Source organism: Bombus vancouverensis, chromosome 2 (assembly GCF_051014615.1).
Source record: "Bombus vancouverensis nearcticus chromosome 2, iyBomVanc1_principal, whole genome shotgun sequence".
Classification (NCBI taxonomy): Eukaryota; Metazoa; Arthropoda; class Insecta; order Hymenoptera; family Apidae; genus Bombus; species Bombus vancouverensis.
This window is the reverse complement of record NC_134912.1, coordinates 14,819,108-14,843,569: the sequence shown is the minus strand read 5'-3', so window position 1 is coordinate 14,843,569 and position 24,462 is coordinate 14,819,108. Positions and strand designations below refer to the sequence as shown.

At 32.8% G+C, this 24,462-nt stretch overlaps 3 protein-coding genes across 12 annotated transcripts in view; 1 reads left to right on the top strand and 2 right to left on the bottom strand.

Annotated features, from left to right (window-relative positions):
* Nucleotides 1-11,301, top strand: part of larp (La related protein) — a 30,850-nt gene extending 19,549 nt beyond the window's left edge. For 5 of the 8 annotated variants that reach the window (XM_076623825.1, XM_033345251.2, XM_076623808.1 and 2 more), the window contains exon 17: nucleotides 37-10,373. In XM_076623825.1, coding sequence (XP_076479940.1) covers nucleotides 37-540 — 504 coding nt within the window. In that variant the 3' untranslated portion in view covers nucleotides 541-10,373. Of the gene's footprint in view, nucleotides 1-36; nucleotides 10,374-10,753 lie in introns of those variants that run through there. The other 3 variants (XR_013059911.1, XM_076623821.1, XM_076623815.1) reach the window with 3 other exon arrangements.
* Nucleotides 11,302-11,703: 402 nt separating this feature from the next.
* On the bottom strand, nucleotides 11,704-14,770 carry Pban (pheromone biosynthesis-activating neuropeptide). Of its 2 annotated transcripts, XM_033345361.2 has the most exons (4): nucleotides 14,498-14,770; nucleotides 13,068-14,229; nucleotides 12,463-12,699; nucleotides 11,704-12,015 (listed from the first exon to the last, which is right to left on the bottom strand). In XM_033345361.2, the coding sequence occupies exons 2-4, from the start codon at nucleotides 13,171-13,173 to the stop codon at nucleotides 11,771-11,773; spliced, it is 588 nt and encodes a 195-aa protein (XP_033201252.1). In that variant the 5' UTR covers nucleotides 13,174-14,229; nucleotides 14,498-14,770; the 3' UTR covers nucleotides 11,704-11,770. The 2 variants fall into 2 exon arrangements, with proteins under 2 accessions (XP_033201252.1, XP_033201251.2); XM_033345360.2 differs by lacking the exon at nucleotides 14,498-14,770 and having other exon boundaries at nucleotides 12,463-13,184.
* Nucleotides 14,771-18,848: 4,078 nt separating this feature from the next.
* On the bottom strand, nucleotides 18,849-24,158 carry Hand (heart- and neural crest derivatives-expressed protein). Of its 2 annotated transcripts, XR_013061621.1 has the most exons (4): nucleotides 23,606-24,158; nucleotides 22,180-22,817; nucleotides 19,475-19,879; nucleotides 18,849-19,347 (listed from the first exon to the last, which is right to left on the bottom strand). XR_013061621.1 is itself a non-coding variant. In XM_033345357.2 (3 exons), exons 1-3 carry the CDS (start codon nucleotides 23,688-23,690, stop codon nucleotides 19,745-19,747), a joined length of 858 nt encoding a protein of 285 aa, XP_033201248.1. In that variant the 5' UTR covers nucleotides 23,691-24,158; the 3' UTR covers nucleotides 18,849-19,744. The 2 variants fall into 2 exon arrangements, 1 of the variants encoding a protein (XP_033201248.1); XM_033345357.2 differs by having other exon boundaries at nucleotides 18,849-19,879.
* Between the last annotated feature and the right edge of the window lie 304 nt (nucleotides 24,159-24,462).

The window sequence follows — 24,462 nt, the reverse complement described above, 5'->3', positions numbered from 1 at the left end:
TTCCTAATTATGTTAATGTTCTTAATAATGTTACAGCCTCAAATTAATGAAATGCTGCAAGCATTTGCTGCAAACTCACGATCTCAGGCCGCGAAGAGACGAAACAGAAGTGTGTCCGAAAGTGCAGGTGACGGTGATGCTTCACCTACCAACAGAGTTCGTCGACTATCTGGTGGTTCCAGTACCGTAACGTTGCCAACTTCAAACTCTGAACATAATTCCGTCGCGCAAAAGTCTCGTGTGGACTCAGTGAATCTTTCGCAGTTTCGTAACAGAGCCGATTCGTTTGGATCTGGACGATTAGGCCATCCTAGAAGACGGAACGACGCTGGTCCCTCTTTCTCGAATATTCAACGAGATTTAAGTAAACAACAACAGCAATCACGAAGCAAGCAAAATTTCGGCTCATGTACGAAAGCTCAAGAAGTGAGTGGCAAGTCTCAAAACGTCATAAGGGATCGTTTCCTGGCGATCTCTAAGACCGAGCAGACGAAGTCGGCCACAATCAAGACGGATAGCACGTCGATTTCTCAAAAATGAGATCAGCTTGAAAATTGATGGGTAAGTGCATAAGCACTTACTCGATTTGCTAAATTGGATAAGTGCATCGCTCCTGGGATAGGGATAATACTTATTCTAAGAAAAGGGAAAATCTCGTTTGAAAAAGTAATAGAGAAGTTATGCATTGTGTTAGAATCACATAAAAAAAATGACCACAAGACTCTTTGTATACAAAACGATGAATCTATAAAAGTGTATCTCTCTGACGTTGGGGATCGTTAGAGAAGAATAATGAAACACACTGTAAGTGAAGGTGAAAGAATTCTTCGTTTGTGAGAGAAGTTTAGCAAGCTATTTTTAAGGTAGTTCATTAAGGTTGTATTTACGAATATATATATTCGGCTATTTTTGCTTATATTAAACAAAATCCTGTTCGGTTCATCCGCTAGGATACTTTCGCTAAAAATCCTAGCAGGAAAAAAGAGAAGAACCGCCCGCGGAATGAACGAACACATGAAGAATCCAGGCACGATAGCATGTACATACATTTCATATTGCCGATAAATTCGTGTTCGTTTAAAACATTTATCCGAGCTAACTGTTTCATTTGAAGAAATTGGGTTACAGGTCTCTTACGTGTATAATGCATAGATTTATTACGGCATTACTATCGTTCTTCGCAAAACTTACAATTGAGAAAATATTTTCCTTTGTTTTATCATCGAACAATCATTGCTTTCGCATCCATGGAAGGAAATGATTGAAAGATCGAATTGTACGATACAAAAAAACAGAAAATTGAAACTCCAGTTTAATGGATGATCGCACAGTATAAATATTTCAGTAGTCACCAGTATAAATTTTTTAACAATTCTCAAATTTAGACATGTTTCTTCATACTTTATTGATATGAAGAAATTAACTAGATTCTAAATTAATATGTACAATTGGCAAATATGTCTTATCTCGTTGTAAGTTACTTTTAATATCATTACATAAAAGTCATCGCTTTGAAAAGATAATGAAGTGTATATCGTTTCTTCATTAAGATTTATTCAAAATTTGAATTGTGTCGGTAGCAATTGGAAGATATTATAAATTGGTTGCAAAACGCATACAATTTTTATGGTCTATGTATATTTCTGTTTTTTTAAATTTTGTAAAACATCACATACATCTATATTCTATTATTTATCATTTTAGATAGAGAATTATCTTACCATGAATGTTGTGTAATTTGCGCAAGATACTAAATTAATTACGAATGGAAAAGTTCCAAAGATTTGGCTTCATTTAGATAAATTTTTTTTTAGCAAATCGTAGTACGTTATTAGCTATATAGTAACACTGACTAAACTCTTAAACAATTTTAATACCTAATGAATTGAACCAACTATTGAATCAAACAGCAAAGAGAAAAATGAGGTTGTGTAAAATCATAGTAAATGCGATATTGACACATGGAACAATTCGTAGCCGCTGCACAATGAAATATTTTATATATAGAAGCTTATAAAGTCGTTTCTTTACAAATATGCATTTAAATCTGTTAATATTTGATAATGTTATGTGGAAAGTTTAATACTATAAAAAAGAGAAAGTGTAGTGGCAACAGTAGTATCATAGACAATGATGATAAACATTAATATCATTAATAATATCGATTCTAAATAGATATTATTTTATCTTTCATTATCAGTAATTAAGATTCGGTTCTATTGCTACTCTTCTTATAATTTTTGGGCTAATAATATAAAATTCCAAATTAAATTTTGTTTTTAAATAAATTTCAGTTATGCTTGTTCTAAAGTTCAATTTCTAATACCACTAATATTTTTATATAAAATTAGAAATTGAAAATAACGTAATAACTAGAAGGTTCATTCTCAGGTGTTTGTTATATTGCATATGTTGTCTTTTTGCTATTTATAGGAATGAAACTATGATTCTATTGTCATTTAACTGTTTTGAACCCCTTTGCATTCCTAATGAACAATCAATCTTTTATAGTTACTGACTAATAACTATCTATTTGTAGAAATGTATGATTACTCTGATGTAGAATTACTCATCCGTGTAACGCAGAATTGATACAGTCATTAATTGGTTCTTTAATTCTATGAAGATTTCATCTGATCGGTTGTCTCAGACACATGAAGGAGTTTTCTTTCTTGTTAACCTGATTAACCTATTACGGACTAAACAGTCAAATAATGTATAAAAAGATTCGTATAAATGCAGCATTATTGAAAAACGTAAATAAAAAAACGTACACATTGTTTTGTCAAATTACAAAAATGTATTAGAATAGATACTTTGCAAGAAGCCTCATCTTTAAAAAAATCAAGTTGAAAAGTCTATCAAGTGCACATGCACTTAATTAATTTTCGATTGAATAAGGATTATAAAACCAGGCAGAAGTTTACATGCTGAAATAAATAAAATGTGTAGAATAAAATTGTTGTCTTTGAAGCCTCGTTTACAAGAAAAACAAATTTGAAATAACGGTCGTTAGCTATATGGGGTTCAATTTAGGGTTAGCTGAGTGCATGTGTACGCATTGAATTTTCAAACTCGGTTTTTTAAAAAAAGAAAAGCGTAAGCAAACAGATAGCAAGAAGTAAAATTACTTCTTGTCTATTCAATAAGTCTCATTGATTTATTTTTACATACTGAATAACCTTTAATTCACTATATTATTTTGAAACATTAAGTATATACATTTAACGCCAACTTGTATACTATATACAATATTACGCGCTAAAAAAATAGGATACGTAGAAATTATAGTTCAGTGATGATGTAGAAACAGATTAGTTGGACTGGATGAAGTTTTGAGGTTAAGTAAAATTATTCTTCAAATTTGGCGTTCTAGTGAAGCAAATTACAACGTTATTATAACAAAACATCAATGGATTCAGATCAATGTTATTAAGGAGAACAAACACAAATTGAAAATTTAATGCACGAGTGAAAACATGTATGTACACACAATACGAATGGCTGGTTCATTCTATACGCAGCGTTTCAATTTTCCGTCGACGCGCTTTATGTATTGTCGTTTAGTAGCGAAAGAGTTGAGAAGTCGACATTAATTAAACTTGCATACAAGTGCCTGGAGACACTGCAAATCTGTTCTCATCTTTTAATATACTAGTCACACACTGACATCAGTCAATGCATCGCGAATATGTTTTCACAAAAATAATGATCATAGTTACAAAGGAAGAGATCTTTTTCTTTCTTCTTATTTTACATATCGCACTTGTATCGTACAATTTCATACTTGTAAAATTGTGATAACTGAAGAGAAACTGCACCGCAGAACGATTGCTTGAATCTTTTGTAACAAAAGTGTAACATTTCCTGTTGAACATTCCTCTGTGTTACTCGTGTCTCGCATATGAAATCGAATCATCTTCGTTCACAGCGCCTATACTTCATAAATTCATCTGTCATGAAACAAATGTCAGTATGTACTAATTTTCAAGCTGGAGCATTTTTTCATCCTTAAAGACTATTTCAAGAAGATTTCTTCTTTCTAACGTTCCTATATATTCATGGAAATTCCACAAAAGATAACAAGGCTTATTTCCGAACAGTTGCCAAGTGTTTTATATTTTTTTATGTTTCGCATTTTCCTTTTTTTTCTCTTTGTCTTTTATTTCTTATACATACTGGCTTTATATGGTTTTACTTTTGTGCAGTGTTTTCTGGATTAATGTAATGTTTTTTTGGTGTAGAGTGAACAAGACAGAGTTTCGTATCAGGAAAACGTAGTGGGGATGGAGCAAGGATAAAAATGTTACACTGATCTAAGGAACATTGTACATTCGAGAAGTTCAGTTAGGGTTTCAAACAGAATAAAATAGCGTCCGCTTAAAATTGGAATAACCACAGTTGATACGTATATAAATATATTTCTTCTCTACTCCTAAGAGTAAAAATTGACATACGTCGATTTCTCAAACAAAAGTGCATTGAAAAGTTCATAAAACCTCACACAATCATAAAAATTTAGGATATAGGATACGCGAATTTTCGTTATTGATCGAAATTGAAAATTCGTTATTGCCATATCCACGAATATATCAATACCAAATCCCTGCCATTCACAGATCAACTCTGGCTGAATAAACACTATCTATACTAACATTTAGTGGAAAAGAGAGATACTCGGGTTTTCCTAGAAATATACCTCCCTCGATAACTGGCCAAATAAAATCCAACTCATGACTAGTTAACGACACACGACTGTATATGTTGTTCGTGTGACAAACAATGTTTACTAATAACCAGACAAATTGTTATATAAGTGCATAAAAAAGAACTCGAAATGTCCAAGTAGTTAGCAACAGTTTAATTAGAGACACGATATCGGGCTGTCCAAAGTGGTGGAATATCCTACGAAATTTCTTTCTTTTTTTCAGTGGCCTTAAAAGAAATCTGATTGTGCCTGAAGTTAATGGGTTACATCGAACTTCATCCGAGTTTACTTTAGCCGGACGCCACCGAGGAAATTTCATCTGTCGAGTTTAAATGCATGAACTAAGGGATTAATTCGATTTTTCATTCATCATGTGAAATTTTCTCAAATTATCGGAAGCTTAAGAAAAGTAGGGAGAGATCATTTATACGTAAAGTGTATAAGATGTTTTATAGTAGAATTAATCAACGATTACTCTTCGTAAAGTAATTCTTTTAAAAAAAAAAGGAAGCATATTTGCTTCTTTGACTTTGTTCTCGGAGAGACAATAGATTTCGTAACTATTTCTGAAAATTGGTGATTTTTACATGTGTTCATAAGTTTCATCACTGATTCCGTGATAATATTATTTATGAGGTGTTGCTTTGTGCGATAAGTCAAGCGTTCCATGCAAGTTGTTTCAATTGTTTAAAATCCGAAAATTGTACCTATTGAAAAAGCTCATTTAAGTGAATATAACAGACGTATATTTTTTAAAAATATTAGACCCAAGGACCGTTTATAAATTCATTTGTAAATTATTTGACACGTTACAAATTATAAGTGTGATTTTTCATCTATGCTGAAAAACATTTATACGAAGCAGGTTATTTTTATCAAGACTGTTGGTACAATCTTTCAAACAATAATATTAAACTAATGTAAAGTGTGAAATAGGGTTAATGCTCCCTATGTTCTCTGTGTACTTTCTGTTTCTTCCTCTCATCGTCTTCCTTTTGTATCTTTGCCAGATCTGAATTTCAACTGAAAGCTGAACCTTACCAACTGCTATGTTACAATTTGTTTTTCAATTATTTATGATTTTCTCATCAAGTCAGTGAGCTTCAGATCAGCTATTTAGTTGGCAGTATATTTAATCGAATATTTGTTGGCTCTTTAACTGAATTATAGTTAGACAATTTTTATAGAATTGTACAGGTTATGATTAATTGCGTGTCGATTCTTGAAAAACCTAACCTCATACTAATTACAAAGAAAGGACGATACCTGTCTTTAGGTGATCATTCTAGAGTTCCTACGTCCGTTCGAATGACTTTTGTGCTTGCAATGAGCATTTGACACGTGCTCAAGTCCAAGATGTATTATTCTTTGTAACAGTGTTGCATGATTTGACAAGTAAAAATTTAGGTATTTTTTTAGTAGTGTTTTGAGGAAATGTGTTATAGATAATTGTATGTCTTTTTTTGTATTTATTAAAAAATACAAAAATTATATATGTCCCTACGTAGTTTTAGGTCAATCGTATGAATATTTTCTACGTTGCATTTAAGAGATACCATTATTTTTACATAGTCTAACTATTTTTAATAATTTTCTTGAAAAACATTCTTCGAAATAAATCGGTCGAAACCTAACAACCCCGTAAATTGTACATCACGTGTCTACTTAGAATTTTTTATAATATTTACACATACGTTTGCAATAACGACTATTCAGTCTTTTTTTTTACAATTTCGAGTAATTACGAAATGTTTTCTTATTTATTTTAAATCACGCGTCACTATCATATAAGGTACATCACGGATATCAAGCTACTTTTATATATAAGAAATACAAATTCAATTTTTTAACCAGCCACTTCCTATGCTTCTATGTCACTTGATATGTATTCCTGCTCTTTTTTTCTTTTTCAAAGTGTTTCGTGAGTCAGTATTTTATAACTCACTCAATATACACATTTTGACTTAGTTTTCTGTAATTCGTACTTAAAACATATACAAATTAAGACACGCGTTAGAAGTTTCTGAATTTATCTTCAAGTAATTCCACGCTCCTTTGTCTAATCTATGTTTTCGTTGCAGAAAATGAAGCGATACTTTTCTCGTGAAACTAAATATTCGAAAGCTCAATAGTTTATCTTAAGGTTTTTTGCTCGCAGGTCCTTGCCATTTTACAAACATTTTCATTCTCCCTATATAAGATTACAGAATTCAAAATACCTGTATCAATAAAATTGACAATTTTTTAAAAAGTAATTCGTTAATAGGTCATAATGAAACGTATAAAATAAAATCGATAAAACGATCAACTTACAAAGGTATTAACAATAAGGAAAGCGAGTACGATGAAAACGAAAGGAAACAAAGATAACGTAAAAGATGTTACATACAGCAATTTCGAACGGACGAAGATCGATTAGCACAAAGCAACAGAGACAAAGAGAATAAACGCGAAAACGAATACTAGAAAGAAAAATATGGTGCCAGGAACTAAGCTGTAGACGAACGAAGGGAACTTCATAATTAAATAGTGAATATCTTATGTACATAGAACGTGTTCGTAGTCTATTTTGCCATTTCGTATACAACGGCGTAGGATTAAACTGAAACTAGTTTCTAAGCGAGTGATTCAACTTAAACTAAAAAAGAGCGCATCGCTATAATAAAAAAAAAAGATATGACTGTAGGCTTAATCGAATTTAGATTAGGAGTAACGATAACTGTCGCTAGGATTCGGTCGTCGTTCTTTTTCAACTTCATTCTCCTTTGTCGTAATTGGTTTTTCAATTAATCTTGTGCATGTATATATATATATACACATGTTTTTTGTTATTTTTGTGTTATTGTTTAGTTGTTTTAATGTTTAAGCACGATCGTGAAGTAAAGAAGAGATTATATGTATGCATTTGCACGATGACTGGACGTAATCTGTTATGACGTTCTTGTGAAATTTGGGAATTTATCTCCCTTTATCTTTGAAGTGATCACGTTCCAGTGGCTATACATATGAAGGATACTTTTCTATTGACACTTCACTTTTACCAGCTAATAGTATATATACATAATAAAGAATGATTTTATTTAATCTTTCAGTCTATTTTATGAACTCTTCATTACTTAAATTTTGCTTGTTTCTGAAAAAGTAATCGGCTATATCGATTCTATTAGTAAAAAAACCACATCGACCGTTTTCTGTTATAAATACAAAATTTAGGTCCGGATCATTATCAGAGGATCTAACTTAGCTTTATTGCAACTTTATCTGCCATTAATTTCTAAGAAGTTGAATACAACGAAACTGAGTAAATTCTACCGTTAACGAAAATAAATCAGTACAACTAGTTGAAAGGTATATCAATTTTTCCAATGAATATCTGGAAGAAAGCTATGTTTCTTTGAACGAACGACGATCTTGTAGAATACTGTAAATAATTTTTACCAGAAGTCCTTGGAGTCACGTCAGTAGACGGATGTCCTGTTGTAAACGGCTGAAGAAAATGCACTACATTGCAAATTCTTGTATTGTTACTTATATGCGTACATATATATTCTATATATATATATGTAAATTACACAGTTATACACAGGATACATAATTTAGAAAAGATAAGGACAAGTGAGGGTTGAAAAGAAGGAAAACTGCTTTCTCAAACGTATCTTTTTCATGGGAAAATTAATTCTTGCTTTGTTTCACTTTTTTCCCTTTTCTTCTTGTATCTTGATCTCTTAATTAATTCTTGTATTTATGTATGTATGTATAGTATATTTATACTCATCTTTTCTTTTAAGTCCGTTTCGTTTGTTTAGCTGTAATGGATTGAAGAAAAAAGTTATTAAAATAAAAAAAAGATTGTGTTAGTATATGATATTTACGTATAATGATATATTTAGGATTAGAAGACTAAAATTTCTTTTCTTCGGATTTTTCTCTAGGATCGATCGTGAAAATTAATCTTTGGTATATTGACGACGTTTGCAGTTATTGTAACTGGTTTTTGGAACGATCGAACGAAGTTCCATGAAACGTTTCAGGAAAAAATTCCGTTCTGAATTTTAAACTAACGAGAGATCGATTTTTCTCGATTAAATCTTCTTTCTGTTGTTTCATCTTTTCAAGTGGATAAAACCACTTGAAAATTTTTTCGAACGGAATACGTTTCTTCAAATGTAATTTATATCCAAAATCCAATTTGTGATTTTGATCGATTCTAATTTTGTATATTGTAATTAATTCGGCGATCATTTTCGCTCAATAACTGTTGCAATTTGTCTTAAAATTCCTTGGGACGATATGAAAACGATAAGAAGGAGAACACTGACGATTAACAAATCATTAATTGTGCGATGATCGATATATCATTCGAGAGAGGATTGATTATTCAATAAACTGTAAATGAATTTTAATTATTTATAATCGATAAATCGTTCACTAGAATATCGATCGTGCGATAATCGATAAACCATTTCCTAGAGAATTTGCTACGCAATAACCTATGGATCATTTCGTAAGGAATTAATGGAAATTAAAGTACGAAGCAAAGTGACTTAAGAATCATACATTCAGAATATCTAAAATAAATATGAGTGTAATGAATTGGGAAAAGGAGTATGTCAGCATTTTAATCCTCGTGTTACTAACTTTAATTATCAATCGATTATTATTACGCCATAAGCTTCCGATCAACGACTATCTCTTTAAAACGAGCGAAAAAAACTAGGTAAAACATTTTAACAATTTTTACACTACCATACATGATTAGATGACACGAAAAATAGATATAAAGTAACAATAATTAGAATCGACTGAAAACAATAGAGGAAAATAATACCCTAGATTAAAAGAATACACTGATCAAGAATTTTATTCGAATTTTGTAAGAAACATGCATAGAAACGAACTGATAGATTCCTTCGAAGACTATAACTATGGTAACCTACTATTATACTCTAAATAAAAGGGGGAAAGTGAATTATTAAAAGGAAAAAAAACAGAATATTTAATTTGAGAAAGGTCGACGGTATTTACTCATAACGATGAATTAACTTGGAGAACGTGCAAAAATGTGAGAAATTAGAAAACTTATAAAATAGAATCATAAATCGATTGAAAATATCGATTGTGCTCTCCGTTTGGCGGCCTCGTGAAAATAACCGATTTATTTTTTCAGATTTATTAACCATATTGATGCATACATATGGCGTAGATTACGTTTTCTTACAATCCGAGCTATGACGATGATTTTGCATAACATTACCAATTTCAGATCCCATTAAAACGAAAACTGTTGATCATGTAAATACGATATACATTCATAGCGTACGAATATTATTATTATTATAAAAAATAGATAAAACGAGACGAACACGTGTGCGTTCACGTAATATGTGTATGATAGAAGATCGTATGCGTGTGAACGAATGAGAGGAAGATAGAGAAAGTAAAATGAAAAAAAAATATAGACATATATTATATATATACAAACATATAATTTACATATTGTAGTTGTAATACGCCTAGAGATATTTAAGTAAGGATGTTATACGTGATGAAACGAGCTGTCGTGTGAACGATTTGTGAATGTTGTATGCGTAGAAAGATTGTAACATTTATGAATGCAGTAAATAATAATAATAACAATAATAATAAAAAAAGGAAAAAAACCGAATTGCAAACAATATTGTATTTTTTCTTCATTCCATAATGCATATCTCGTATAATTTAGAATCTTTTTAGGTTAAAATAAATTTATTATTTTGAATATTTTTTTTCGGTGAAGTGGAAATTTTATTTTACGATTATAACTTTTCACAACAATAAAGTTAAGAAGTTTTAAAGGATGACATAAAATTCGTATCCTGGTTTTTATAAAATTACAAGCATGAATTTTCGACTTTGCTATCTTTCTCAGGTTGAAATAACCTAAAAATTACTAGAAGTATTAATATCTATCAACGAACAGAAAAAGTTTTTCCATTGAACTATTTCTTGAATTAAAGCAGGAAGAAAGGAGATAGCCAAAATAGGATCGTTTCAATTTTTTCACAGAGAGGAACCATGAGTGCAACGAGATAGGGTTAAATTTCTGACTGCGGTGAAAGAAAGAGGAAGGAGGCAAAGGGAGGAGCGTAACTACGCGTGTAATTCCTCGACCGGAACTACCGTGGGCCATGTGGCAGCGTAGACTGCGGTCGTAACCATAAAGCTTGGAAACACATCCAACAGATACAAGTTAACCTTCTGCCTCTCCTTGCTCAAGTAACCATTTACTATCAGAACGGACAGGAATAACAACCACAGTTTTAGCGACTCTATTCTTTTAATTACATGATATTTTAAAATTTGAAAATATGTTGTCTTTCATTTTTTGTTTATCTTTTATCACAATGTAGAAATTGTTATATTTGCAAATAGTAAAATAATTGGAATTTAAGAATTATTATAATCATATTTAACAAATTTTCTTATTTTTAAAAGTATTTCGTAGTAATAATAATTATACCAAGGTTTAAAAAATATGTATCTATCTTTTGAGGTGGGATATTGATGATATGAAAGTCGAAATGAAAATAAAAATTTTATAGCTACGACATATCTTGTTTCTTTTGATCCTAATTATAGTATATTTGCGATATTTGACAGATTATTTTTTTGCAGTAAACTTCCGATGATTTATTTTTGTACCGACAATTAGATTTAAAAATAAAATAAATATCTTTGTTCTTTTGACTCTTGACATTGTCTGGTTCTTTTTCCGTCGGGAACGAAAAGAATTTACTGAATTAAAGTAGAACAATGCTAACAATCCCTTTATTATAACAGAAGTGAATGCGTATACTAGCCCATTACCTCAAGCCTAACCTAACTTCTAATCAATTACATGGAAAACCAACCTTCATTTCACAAAGAAAAGAGACAGAATAATAATAAAAACTAATGAAACAGGAAAAATATCGAGCATTCCTCGATTATAATACAAATAAATACAAGTCCTTTATTTTCTTAAATATGATCTTAATTACACTATATCATTAGCTATTAATCATCCAGCAGGTCGAACCAGTCTTAAAAGCGTGCATCATCGAAGTTCTGTCTAGATTTATCAATTATATTGTGCAATTGACGTCCAAGCCTCGGAGTTGGTATCCAAGGTACTTTACGTCCTAAACGTGGTGCAAACAAAGGTGGGAAAATTTGTTCCTCCGCGTACAACTCTTCCTGATCATTTGGAAACCCGTATGAGAAATATTCTTCGCCTGATTCTCTCCCCAAACGGGGTGTGAACTGCTTTGCTTGACGCCTATCTGTTCCTGAAAACAAATTTTATTCAAAAACTCAATGATTGAAATATCAAATATAGATCGATGTTCTTTGCCATTTTTTAAAAGAAAAAATACACATCTTTCGATTCTTTCAAATCATACAGTTAATCTGTTTGTTATTGTTTAAATCTTGGAAACAAAATTAAAGAAATATAGATTTGCAAAAGCATGAATATTCTATTCAGAGAAAAGATATTTAAGTTAGGTATTCAAGTTGCATCACTTCTATAGAAAATAGTGTGATATATTCCATTATCAAATTAGTAAAAAATTTGATTCCATAATAATATGATATTACCGTGAATTATATAAAATAGAAAGCTACTATTTTTATCTTTTTTTTTTGGAAAAAAACAATCACAAAAATACACTAAAAATACGAAGAGAAATTCATGAAACTATAAAAAACGTATTTCAAGCATAATAAATATATACCTGGAATCGTGATGATGGCCCAATGTGACCCATCGAGCGCGTTGGCCAGAGTTTCAATGTCAAAATCGAGCTCCGGTTTTCTGTCCGTCCTGCGTCGTCGCCCCAATCGTGGGCCAAACCACATACCGCTGGTAATATCCTGCGGGGTACGTTTGATGCACTTGCCGTCGCTGCACGAGCCAAACTCGTTGCTCGGTGCTCTGTCATTGCTCGTGCTACTCGAGGAATCTCTACTTTCTATTTGAAAGAGTATAACACGTACAAATAACGATACATATGGAAATGGAAAAATAATAACACGTATGTATATGTAGTTTCTCGGTCTTTGACCTAGCTTCCTTAATATCTCTTCGAAATGCATCACGAGAGAGACTGAGTCAAACATTTTATCACAAGTTCCACATCTTATAAAAAATTGTTCACTTATAAAAAATTGAAATGGTTGAAAAGTTGGAAGAATATACCTCTTCTAACTGGTAATCAAAATACAAAAACTTTTGCAAGAAAGGAATAATTGTTTCCTAAATCATCCTGAATTTTTCGTTATATTACACCGTCAGAGGGTTGTTAAACTTCCTGTATAATTCACAATCGGTAGAACGTACCGTATTCTCCGGAAGCGCAGGACACCAAATAGATTACACATAGCAGTACGCAAATTGCCATGGTCATAAGGCGGTTGAAAGACAGAAACGCGACGGAACCGATCATCGCTTCGTTTGAGGGCACGTTATCGCGGAACGTTGTCGGCGAATGATGTCGATACGGTGTTCAGTCGCTGGTTTTATAGGGGTGCAAGCTACCTTACACTACTCTATTTTTCCTTTCTCTTTTCTTTTTCATCCAATTGTCGCTTCCATGGAGTAAACCTTATTTTTCTTCTCCCTTTCCTTGACAGTATCGATTTCATTTGAAATAAAGTTCAACTGAAAAAACCCACCCCCAACCGAGGCCAATCCTGACGTCCCACGAAGCGATTCATCTCAATTTCAATCGAGATCTACGCTCCTCCATACTTAATGAGGATCGTGGATACGTCCTGGGAGAACCTTTGCAACCACCCCCATATCGTTTCTTTCGCTTTCTCATCGTTGTTTATCTCTTTTCCTCTTCCTATCCTCACTTTCATTCTTTGTCGTCACCGCAAGACGGAAATGTTCGTACGGATAGATTCATTGACTCTACCGGGATTTGTAACAGGTTTAACACAATCTCCGAAGCTGTGCCTCTCTCTTTATTGTTTCCTTCTTCCGTTTTTCTCTCTGTTCTAACGGAAATAGGATAGTAACTTTAATGGATCAATTGTGGACAGTGGAAAAAATCTTACGTGGATGATGAGTGTATGTAGAGAATAAGTTGTTGAATTCTCATTTATTTGAAATTAAATTATTTAGAATTTCATTTGTTTGTTGTCCATAGCAATAGATTTCTCCATTAGAAAAACCTACCTTAAAAACATTTCTTGAAACTTTCCTTAAAAATCTATCACTACTTGTATATAGTTACTTATTAGAGGTTATGAATTATTAGATAATCGATACAGAAGGCTAATAATTCACATATAGATACAGTAGGATTACCTAAATGGCGGCAACTTCTTATAGAATGATTGAATTGATAATTCTATTAAATTGACAAGTGATAAGTTTTAGGTTATATACTTTTACTTTTCCTTTAACAAATCCATGTCCAATAGGATAATCTAGGCTAGTATACTGTAAAATCCTCTTAATTTGAACTTCCTCCTGTGCTTTACTGAGGTAATTTCTGTGTAAAAGAACTTTTATATTAGCATTGGTAACCTATAACCTGTAAAATTTTGTTAATGTCATTTGTTCAGCTGCGAACGTTCAATCAATCTTGAATTCCAATAAAATCTCAATAAAATTAGAATGAATTAAATCCAACCTAACAGAAAACGATTCCTATATAATTAATGATTTAACAGAATTCAAACAAAGACAAATGCACGTCGAATGATTTGCAAACATTTATAAAATGTCACCTATCAGATCGGAAAATGTCAGCATAGTACCTTGGCGTTTTCCCTGTCGCTTGTAACAGATCGAACTTGGCACCCCAGGCGATCAGTCGGACAATCTGTTCTCGATTAAGTCTGTCAATTAACCAATTCAATTTCGGGACGAATGAGACCGAAGAGCATGGAGAGGAGATCGGGCGTCGTTCGTATAAAAGCTCGACTGTGCGTCTGGCTATCGACACATTTATCGGTTGGTCGTCTTGGAAGCACGCAGTTTAATTTACGGTAAAAGCGTAGTTTATATAAATGCGACTAGAAGACTGCTTTTATGCGAATCTCTTTGTAAAGAGAACCTGTATTCGTATATTTATATGGGACTATAGTGTTTTAATATTTTAAAGTTTTGAAATTTTAGTAAGTATCTTGTATTTTGTTATTTTGAAATTAAAAAATTTTGTATTTTGGTATTTTGGCATTCTAGTATTTTTATATTTAAATATTTTAGTATTTTGGTATTTAGGTATTTTAATATCCTAGTACGTCTGTACATGAATATATAAGATACCGTAAGTAATTAGACTAGTAACTTTGAAACATATAGAAAGTAGGAAAGAATTTCATTAAGCTAAATGAAATGTAATTATTCTGAAAGTACATGCATTTACCGAATTTTCTAGATAGCCTCCATTTTTTTAAACGGAGCTATCGTTTTATATAGATGTTTTTATATACGAAATAATGTGTAATTTTATTTTCTGCAGAAAGGTATCAAGAGGTACTTGAGTTTAAAAATACAAGGTACTTGTGTAAGTTAAAAAGATATTTTAATTTTGTGTAATGTATTACACATAAATATATTTACGGGATAATGTAAGAAACATTGAGCTTCTAGTATATCACAGCAAGCATTCCCGTTGGGTATTTGCGAGATACTAAATCCGAACACTCGGACAGAAGACATAATCCATCTTAGAGAAGAACAGCATTGTTTACATATGACGCACAGTAGTTTCGAAGGGTAAACAATTTGAACCAAGATTTGTAGCCGTACTAGCATAGCGTAGCTCATTTGCTCCTTTTTGTAATATCTCTAATGTTTGTCTGATAAATTCCAATACTCAATGAATTTACTCGGATCTTAAATTCCGATTCTTTAATCAATCCGTTTCCTACTTTATCGACACATAAGTTACGATAAAATTATATACGGTACAATAGTTTTCAAATAATGTAACCAAAATGTTATGACTAGACTGACCCGAACGTTTACATAAATTTATATTTCTGTGAATACAAGTAAAGAAATGGAACCTAAATAGAAATTTGGTTTACACTTTAAATGTTATAATTAGACTGCAGATTTTTATGTATTTATACATTTATATATCCCTAATTTGTTTATGATAAGAGTACTCTTCCAGATATTTTTACATCTTTGAACATGATCCACACATACATTTTTATACTTTTAAATTTCCTATAATTATGCATAATTTATACATATAAACATCAAAAGTCTAGTTATGGTTTTCAAAGAATCAAGTTATACTTAATTTTCTCATTTGTTGATAAAAGAAAAAATATCATCTTAAAAAAATAATTAGGAAAATATATTCCCTAATCGAACTACCAAAGTTTACTATGTATCTAATAAAAATATCCAGAACTTGAAAACATCGATTTTCTTTTCATTCTTTTACCCCATGATTAAGAAAAGTAACGTTCAAAAGGAGCAATTAGGTAGAGAAGGTTTGCGCGACACATGCTAAGGGCAGTTTTTCACAAGACGCCTAAGTGGTCGACCGTACTTGGACATTCTCGCGAGTAAGTATATATGTACGTGGACCTTCGATACTTGTCAAAGCAAACAAACGTCCGCTTCATACTTTTTTCCTTTGGCCTCGTATACACATTTGATACGCGTGTTCACGTTGACATACACTTATACAAACATATACCCACGCGTGATTGTTCGGTCGCGATGCTGTTTCGAAAATATTCCCACGTAAGAAAGGCTTTTTCTTTTCTTCTTAGTTCTTTTCGTTACATCTTCATTTGTCAAATCACCAAACAGTGGTAGTAAAAAGTAGAAGGGGAAATGCAAGTAGAGGGCGATGATAATGGAAGTGGGAAGGTTAGGTTTTCGTGTTCGGTCGAGTATCAATGAAATTAGTTTGAGAGGAATCGATAACGGAAGTGTTGTATATATATAAAATTATTAAAATTCCAATCTTTCATATAATAAATTTCGGTTACATCTAGTTAATTCTTTTAATGATTACCTTATTATTTCATTTATAGATAAAAAGTAAGAAAAATATAATATATACATAAATCTTTATCCGACAAAATAGCAAAAATAATATTGAAAGAACAATGTAATGTTCCCGGTTGATCTTAATTTCTTTTTATCTCTGACTGATGCGAGAATTGGAAATCTTCCTTCCCCATTTCTCCTATAATTTTTCCATCTCGTGTGCTTTTTCCCTGAGTCATTCATTTCCTCACTATACATATACATATGTGCATATGTATGTATTAAATTTTGTATAATATGCAAAAATATACAAAATAATCGAAATTATAGTACCATTTTAACATTTAGTAGATGAATTAAATTCCTACATAGGTAACACTCTTTTAATTTTAAATATCCGCAATCTAATAATAAATATACGGATCCGTGCATATGTATACAAGGTCCCTTTCGTACTATACGAATCGTACATGGTCTCAGTAGCACAGCAGGGGCTTCATGGTAAGGTTTTGACAAGGAAGCAACGATCTCTTTGCTGCTACCGAGAATAACCGAGTTCCTTAGGTACTGCGGAGTGTTTATATCGTCGATTCGGGCCACGGAGGTGTTCTGCGCTTCATCAACCGAAGAGTTTACAAAGCGGTACCGATTCACCTCCTCGTGTTTAACACCTTCTACCGGGAAAGCATGTGCCTCTTTGTTCTCCAAAAAAGTATCTACTTCTGCCTTTGCTTTTTTCATTTTGTTGTTTTTTATTTACACATTGAGTTTCTAGAATATTTTCATTTCATTGCGCTCTGCGATGACCTAGTATGTAGATGTTACAGAACGACAATAAACTCGAAGCTCAATACTGACAGACTGATCGATGATTATTTATTGGAATGAACGTCGAGTGGTGCTATATTATCATAGAGATATGAAGATAGAAGCACACAAATCGTACGTATGTAAATGAATACAATATGGGGATAAAAAGAGAATGCTCCATAGAAGCCCCTTCTACCCTTGTCCGATTAGGCATGCACACTGCCGCCGCTTGTTGATCAGTGTCACACTTATATATTTATGATATGAATGTGCATGCGTTACTAGACAAGGACACAAAAGATCTCTAACAGCGTAACAGAATAACATAATCCATTGCATGCTATGATTGGTATACGGATGATATCACTCACATGTTCGTATCATCGCTCACAGAATGAGGATAATTAGCCATAAAAAAATAAGTCCAGTACCTAGAATAAATTTCATCATTCAACCTAACCTTCACAGTTCCACAAATTGGTTTGGATTTTTAAAAATATTTGATTCTGGGTATTCAATTTCTTAATATCATTCAATTTATGAAACATATCCGATATTTTTAGTATAATTTTGTGTTTTCATTTAAATATCAACGTGGAATTCGTCCATTAATTGGCTTCCTCTTATGCGTGGTTCGATTGATCGAGGACAACAGATTTACAATATACAAAGCCGACAATGTTGTCACTATGCAGTTATCGATGAAGCTAAATACCGTATCGTTGTCAGATAAAAGTGCTGCAAATATTTAGTCTTGATTAATCGCGGCGCGTCTACTTGTTTATTTGATACTCAGAAAAATAATCTGCTGTGGAATGGTACTGAATGACAAACATGTCAAGGATGATTAAAGATCATTTATTATAAACCAATGAAAATTAATATACTGTACGCAACTCTCTCAAACTATACTTGCATGATTTTCTCCTAGAAACGAAGGACAGATGTTGTATGGATGTAGGGGAATCTTCTTTCCTTTCAATAGATGTATCAGCAACACGCTCAAATTAAGAAGCTGAACGTGGATCAAGTACCGGCGCCAGAAAATCCAAGAAATTTGAAACCGTCGCCGAGGAACAATGCTTTCTCAGCATGTAACTAAGGAAAACATATCTTTCAGACAAGTCAAGACCTCAACACAAGAGCCAGGAGAAGATCTATTTGACTGAGATTGAGAGCTCTTCCTCTGTTTACAAGCTAGACTTGGGATTGTTTCCGTTTAATTCTTACTACTTAATATTTACATATTTACTATTATATAATTTTAAAACATATAAAATGTACGGGGGGGGAGAGAAAGAATACCCGAGAGCTTAAGTTACTAGATACCCTATTTATTACTAGTGACTTTTTACTTTTTATACATTGTTAAAGATAATCTATACAAAAGTTTACAAGCATCTTAAATCAATTGACTTGCTTAGATCTAACGAAAGAATGATATCACTTAAATTCTTTAACTGATAAAAACTGTATGAAATTTTGATTTTCGATGAAATATCTGATATCCAAACTTGATATTATGTATGTAAGATCACCGATTGATTTGGTGAATTGATTTTTCCTTCAATGAAGAATAAAATGTTAAAGGTTAACGTAGAATAAAATGTGAAAGGATAACGAGGTTGACGTAAATTATTATCGACTAAGAAATAAGATACTCTTATTTACAGGCAGACCTATACTCGCAGACGCGTATTTACAAACGATCGCTTGTATTTTACAATAGACTTATCGACGCTTTCTGCGTTCAAATAAAAGTAATGCCCTATTTTTTATTGAGATTTAGCAAGTTCTGCTCGTAACAGAAATTCCAGAAATCATCAAAAGTGCGAATCTGTTAAAAAAAGTCTTCTAGAAAGAGAAAAGGAAAAGTAAAGGGACTAAAAGAACGATTTCGATTTTTCACCCGCTTATATACACTCATACACATACACAATACTTAGCGTAATTTTTACACTAACCTTATCTCGCAGCTATGTGAATAAATTAATCTTATTTTATACCGCAACATTTCGTCGATGATGTAAAATGAAAGAGTAACAAATATTTTTCTTCTTACTATTTATGTTCCACGAAATACTTGATAGCTGTCTAGGAAAAGTTGAGAATAATCGAAGTTTCCTGGCTAGCCACCAACATTGATCTAACTTCAATTTGTTCGGTTTCTCGATAACGACGGAAGAACAGAAGCCATAAAGTGTCAGAAATAGATAGATCGGGAATCGATGATCTTATTGCATCTGGTTGGTAGGCGATTCCTGCTTCAATTCGAGGGCCCACATATGCTGCGGCCAACCAGTTCGGCCTTTGCTTTTCGATGATTCCTCAGACCCGAGGCCTGATGCCTGGTGTAAATACGACTCGTTCTGCAATGAAAAATTGAATACATACAAAATACGTCTATTATAAAATATTTATATTCTCTAGATTTAAATATTATTTATATTTTTTTTATTGTCGCATATACATATTTATGTTTTTATACCTCACATTTTTTATTTAAACTTTAATATATACAGAATATAAATATTTTATAACTATGTTTTATATCGTTGTCTATTATTACATGTAATATTTATTACTTTACAATTGTAATCTTTGCTTACATTTATATTTTTATGTAAATTCTAGTTACCTAAAGTTTGAAATTTATATGGTAGATATGACAGATCAATTGAAAGTTGAAACAAAGAAAGTTCTCTTTGGGTGGCGAGGAATTACAGAAAACAGGAGAAACCACGAAACTACAGGGTGGTCCAATAGTCATCTTCGAAATTTAAGTTACGGAAACGATCTAAGCTATAATATATAGTCGAAGAACCTTTCATACCTGGTGATCTAACCGCAATCCAGTTTATTCACCACTTCACAAAAATTCTTTTCTTCTCGTTCGTTAAATTTTTAGTCGATTCTGTCGAATTTTAAACGTACCAATCACTTGTTTGTCTAACTAAACATTTTACGTATGACATATTAGAATTCTATATTGCCAATTCCACTTATCATTAATTAATTCAAAGAATCGATATTAGAATGATATTTGAAATATACAGGAATATAAAATTCGTATGGAATCATACTGGAAGCATTCTGAGCGAAATAAATTTTAATCTCCAACATCTCTGATTAGGCTGTTTGACATCTCTAACAGGAATGGTTACTAAACATCCATTAAATCAAAGGAATATTCAGTTCTGTGTACAGCTAAAATTTGTCAAGATTATACTAAATTTCTCACTTTCAAATAAACAGAACAAGTTACATGGATGAAAATTTATTTGTTGCCTGGCATCGATAAACTTATTTTGTCACAATGCGGAAGACAAGTATGTTATATGCTGAATTGAGAACATTCGTTTCGATGGCACGTGAACACGATGAGATTTTTCTCCTCTGTCTTTCTTCATCTAAAAGTTTTAGTATGACAAGTTTAAGGTCGAGTTCTCAGGCGTCGACGAACGACGTCCAATTAAAGAGAACGATGTTTATTCGAAGGCAACGCTTACGAAAGTGTTCCAGGAGATTTAAAGGAAAGTAGACGAAGGGCATAAATTCGTAGTTGAAGTGCATACCGCCGATTTTCGCTGTGGAAGTACGCTCGAGGACCCTTTCAGAGTATTTTCAAGTTTAGACATCAGAATATGATTATTTTCTTGATTTTGAAGTTTTCCAAAAGAGATTTAAATTATTGATGATGTGTATTTATTTATCGCTTTCTACAATCTGAGATGTTTAGGTCATAGAACGAGACCTATTTATTATTACAGGATGAAAAAATATTTATATTTCCATACTTCAAATGTAGAAACGGATATTAACAGAAATATCTATGAGCATTTACAGAGCAAGATTTTCAACAAAATGGTAACGCTGTCTTATTAACAAATACGTAAATAAGTATGTCGCAGAGATAAACAAATGGATAGTAAACGAAATAGTCTATTGATTATAACATAATAAACCAATATTTGCTCACGTTATTATATCTCACGTTATTATATCGAATATGAAACACGTGAATATAACCTGTCTCGACTTGTCTGAATCTGCCTATATGGGATATCAAATTCGCTGCTACTTGATAGTACAGTAACTTGCTAAAAAATAATCTATCATGCAATACGATACATTCTGCGTATGATAATATTTATATTGGAAATTTGTCTTCCGCTATATTGCTTTAAGACAAGTTTCAGCATGTCTAGAGCACATTACTATGTCTAAACAATACTCCTTTACGACAATCAATCAAAATACAAAAACTTCGCAATAAAATAAAACTGGCCTTCATTTTCACGATCGAAGCTTCCAAGTGTGAGTTTTCTAGAGACTCTGACGTTTTGTTAGTAGTGCAGTTAATTTTATCAGAATTCGGTTGACACGATTGAACGTATTTTCACCCGGAAGTTTCGATTCTATTAAAGAGGCAGCTACGATATTTATATAAATTATATTTGTTGGGAGAGGAAAAAAGATATAACCTTCACATTCAAAAGTGCAGAAGTTCATTATTACAAATAATAGCTGACAGTGAATTTATAGCATGAATGTATATAATTTGATTTTTGTCGGTTTACTCAAACTGCTAGAAAGTAGAGCTGCTTCCTTATTGTAGCCTTTTAAATTCTAATTGCACCGTGAAAGCTGGAAATTTCTAAAAACTAACCTGATTTGCCTGAGCCGTCTTGTTCCTTCTGCCATTAGATAAAATTTCAGCGCGAAAGGTCTGCGGCTCTTCTCCTTCGTCGCTTTCCAATACCGCCATCAGGTATCCAATATACGAAGCTGCCAACCTCAATGTTTTAATCTTCGACAGTTTCGTATCCGCCGGCACATTGGGTATACAGTCACGAAGATCGGCAAACGCATTGTTAATACTTTGTGTGCGTCTTCTTTCTTTCTTATTCGCTGTATTCCTTCGTTTAGGCCTAACGACAACTCCGCCGTCTCTAGTTCCTTGTCTGAGATGTTGTTGAAGCGATCCATCAACTTGATTCATCGAAGAAACTGTCGAATAATCGCCGTCTCTTCTGTGATTTTGTTGTTGATGATGATGGTGATGATGCAGGTGATGATGTGAAATATCTTGTTGAGGTGGGTAAGGCAAATTGGGATAGTGTTGGCTGATAGAAGGGTGTGGATATTGTTGCAGGGATGAGTAGCTTGGTTCTTGGACGCCGATCTCTTCGATCAGGGGAGGTGTCGAGGCGGTGGGACTTCCGGCGCCAGAACTACCCCCAGAGATCCCGGAATCCGCGCCCCAGTACGTCGATTGGCTATCCGCGTCGGGCACGTTCAGCGGTCCTACAGAAGAGAAATGGAGAATTTTATATATCGAATGGCGAAGTGTGCAACAGTTTTTACTATATTTTGTTTTAGATTTTAATTATTATCTCGTTTAAGGAATATCGTTTTATTATTATGCTGCAATTGCGAATGCGTTTAGTGGATTTATACCATTTTTTGTGGCGCTTTTTATTTCAGCGATTTCTTTTTCTTATTCATTTATTTATCGTGTTACTTTACTATTATATCAATTATCTTTTGCAACGCCTGCGTTATTCATTAATCTATTCTTTGAAAGTTTTGTAAGATAATATAATATATATGTGAATAACGAAATAGTTATTGAATGTTAATATGAAGATACTTTCTTAGACTTTAAAGATCTTCCTAGTTGTACTATTTTCTTTCTAATAATTAAAGCTTCTGAATTATCGATCCCATCACAATCTGAAGATTACTTAATATTCTACAAGCAAAATTCTCCGTGTTTCACTAAAAAAAATTGAACGATTCAAAATTTTGGAAATTTCGTCTATCTATATTTAGAAGTCATCTCATTTCGAAGCAAACACACGTATGCAAGTGGTATTCGAAACTATTTCATTTTGCGTAATGAAATTTGTTTTCTACATTCTTTCAGTTTCAAAAGTACTCTTTAGTCTTTTTGTAGGCAAATCGCATAGCGATGCTATAAAATTCTGATACGATTCTCTTTATGATTCCCAGATAATAAACCGTATCAACTAACATATTAATAAAAGCTACAAGTAGATAAAAAAAATGAATATCTATAGAATAGAACTTACCATATGGTAATTGCGTGACGTAATTGTAGGGTTGATGCCATTGCGGATAATAATCCGGCTGCGCCTCGTAACCCCCGAGCATCATTGTAACTTCTTTTCCTTCACTTCCTTTCCTCGCACTGTCACAATAACTTCACCAATAAAAATCTCACTAGCGATCAGCGAATCAATCGCGTACAAAATAGAGTCTGATTTTTTTAAATCTTTTTAACCCTGATTTAATTCTTCCATCAATCGCAGTTCTTCTACAACAGATTGTTCTTGAAATCGACTCCGAACAATGTTCTGAAAACCTCGAAATCTTCGTTCGTTGAGAACTTCGATTACACAAAATTTCCAAGCCCAATTATCTAAACGAAAATGTAATTTCTCTTGTAAGAACTCTTGTAATTTCTCTTCCTTAACAACCCGAAACGATTGAGAAATCGGTTGGAATATTTCTTATCCGAAGGAAGGCATGAGGGATGCGACGAATGATGCCGCGTTTCACTGGTCACGAGGTCACTGCGTTTCCGGATGCGGTCCAAGTGCCACTGAGAAAAGAACGCCGAATTCGGAGGTCGCCTCGAGTGGCTGGGTTATTCCGTTTGGTACTCGAGTACGTCGCTGGTGGGTGTACACGCAGACTCCAGAGGGAGAGAGTCGAAGCTTGTGGAGAGGAATCAAAGGGCGGAGCTCGAGCTGGTTTACGCCCATGCAGCGCATATCGTTCGATTCAATTAAGAAATTGAACTGAACGGGGAATCAGCCAACACCGGAGTGCATGATTTATATAAATAGTGAACGCAGAGGATCCGATATATACCATGGATCTGAGATATATTGGACACGCTATAGTAATCTTCCTTTTCTTTGTT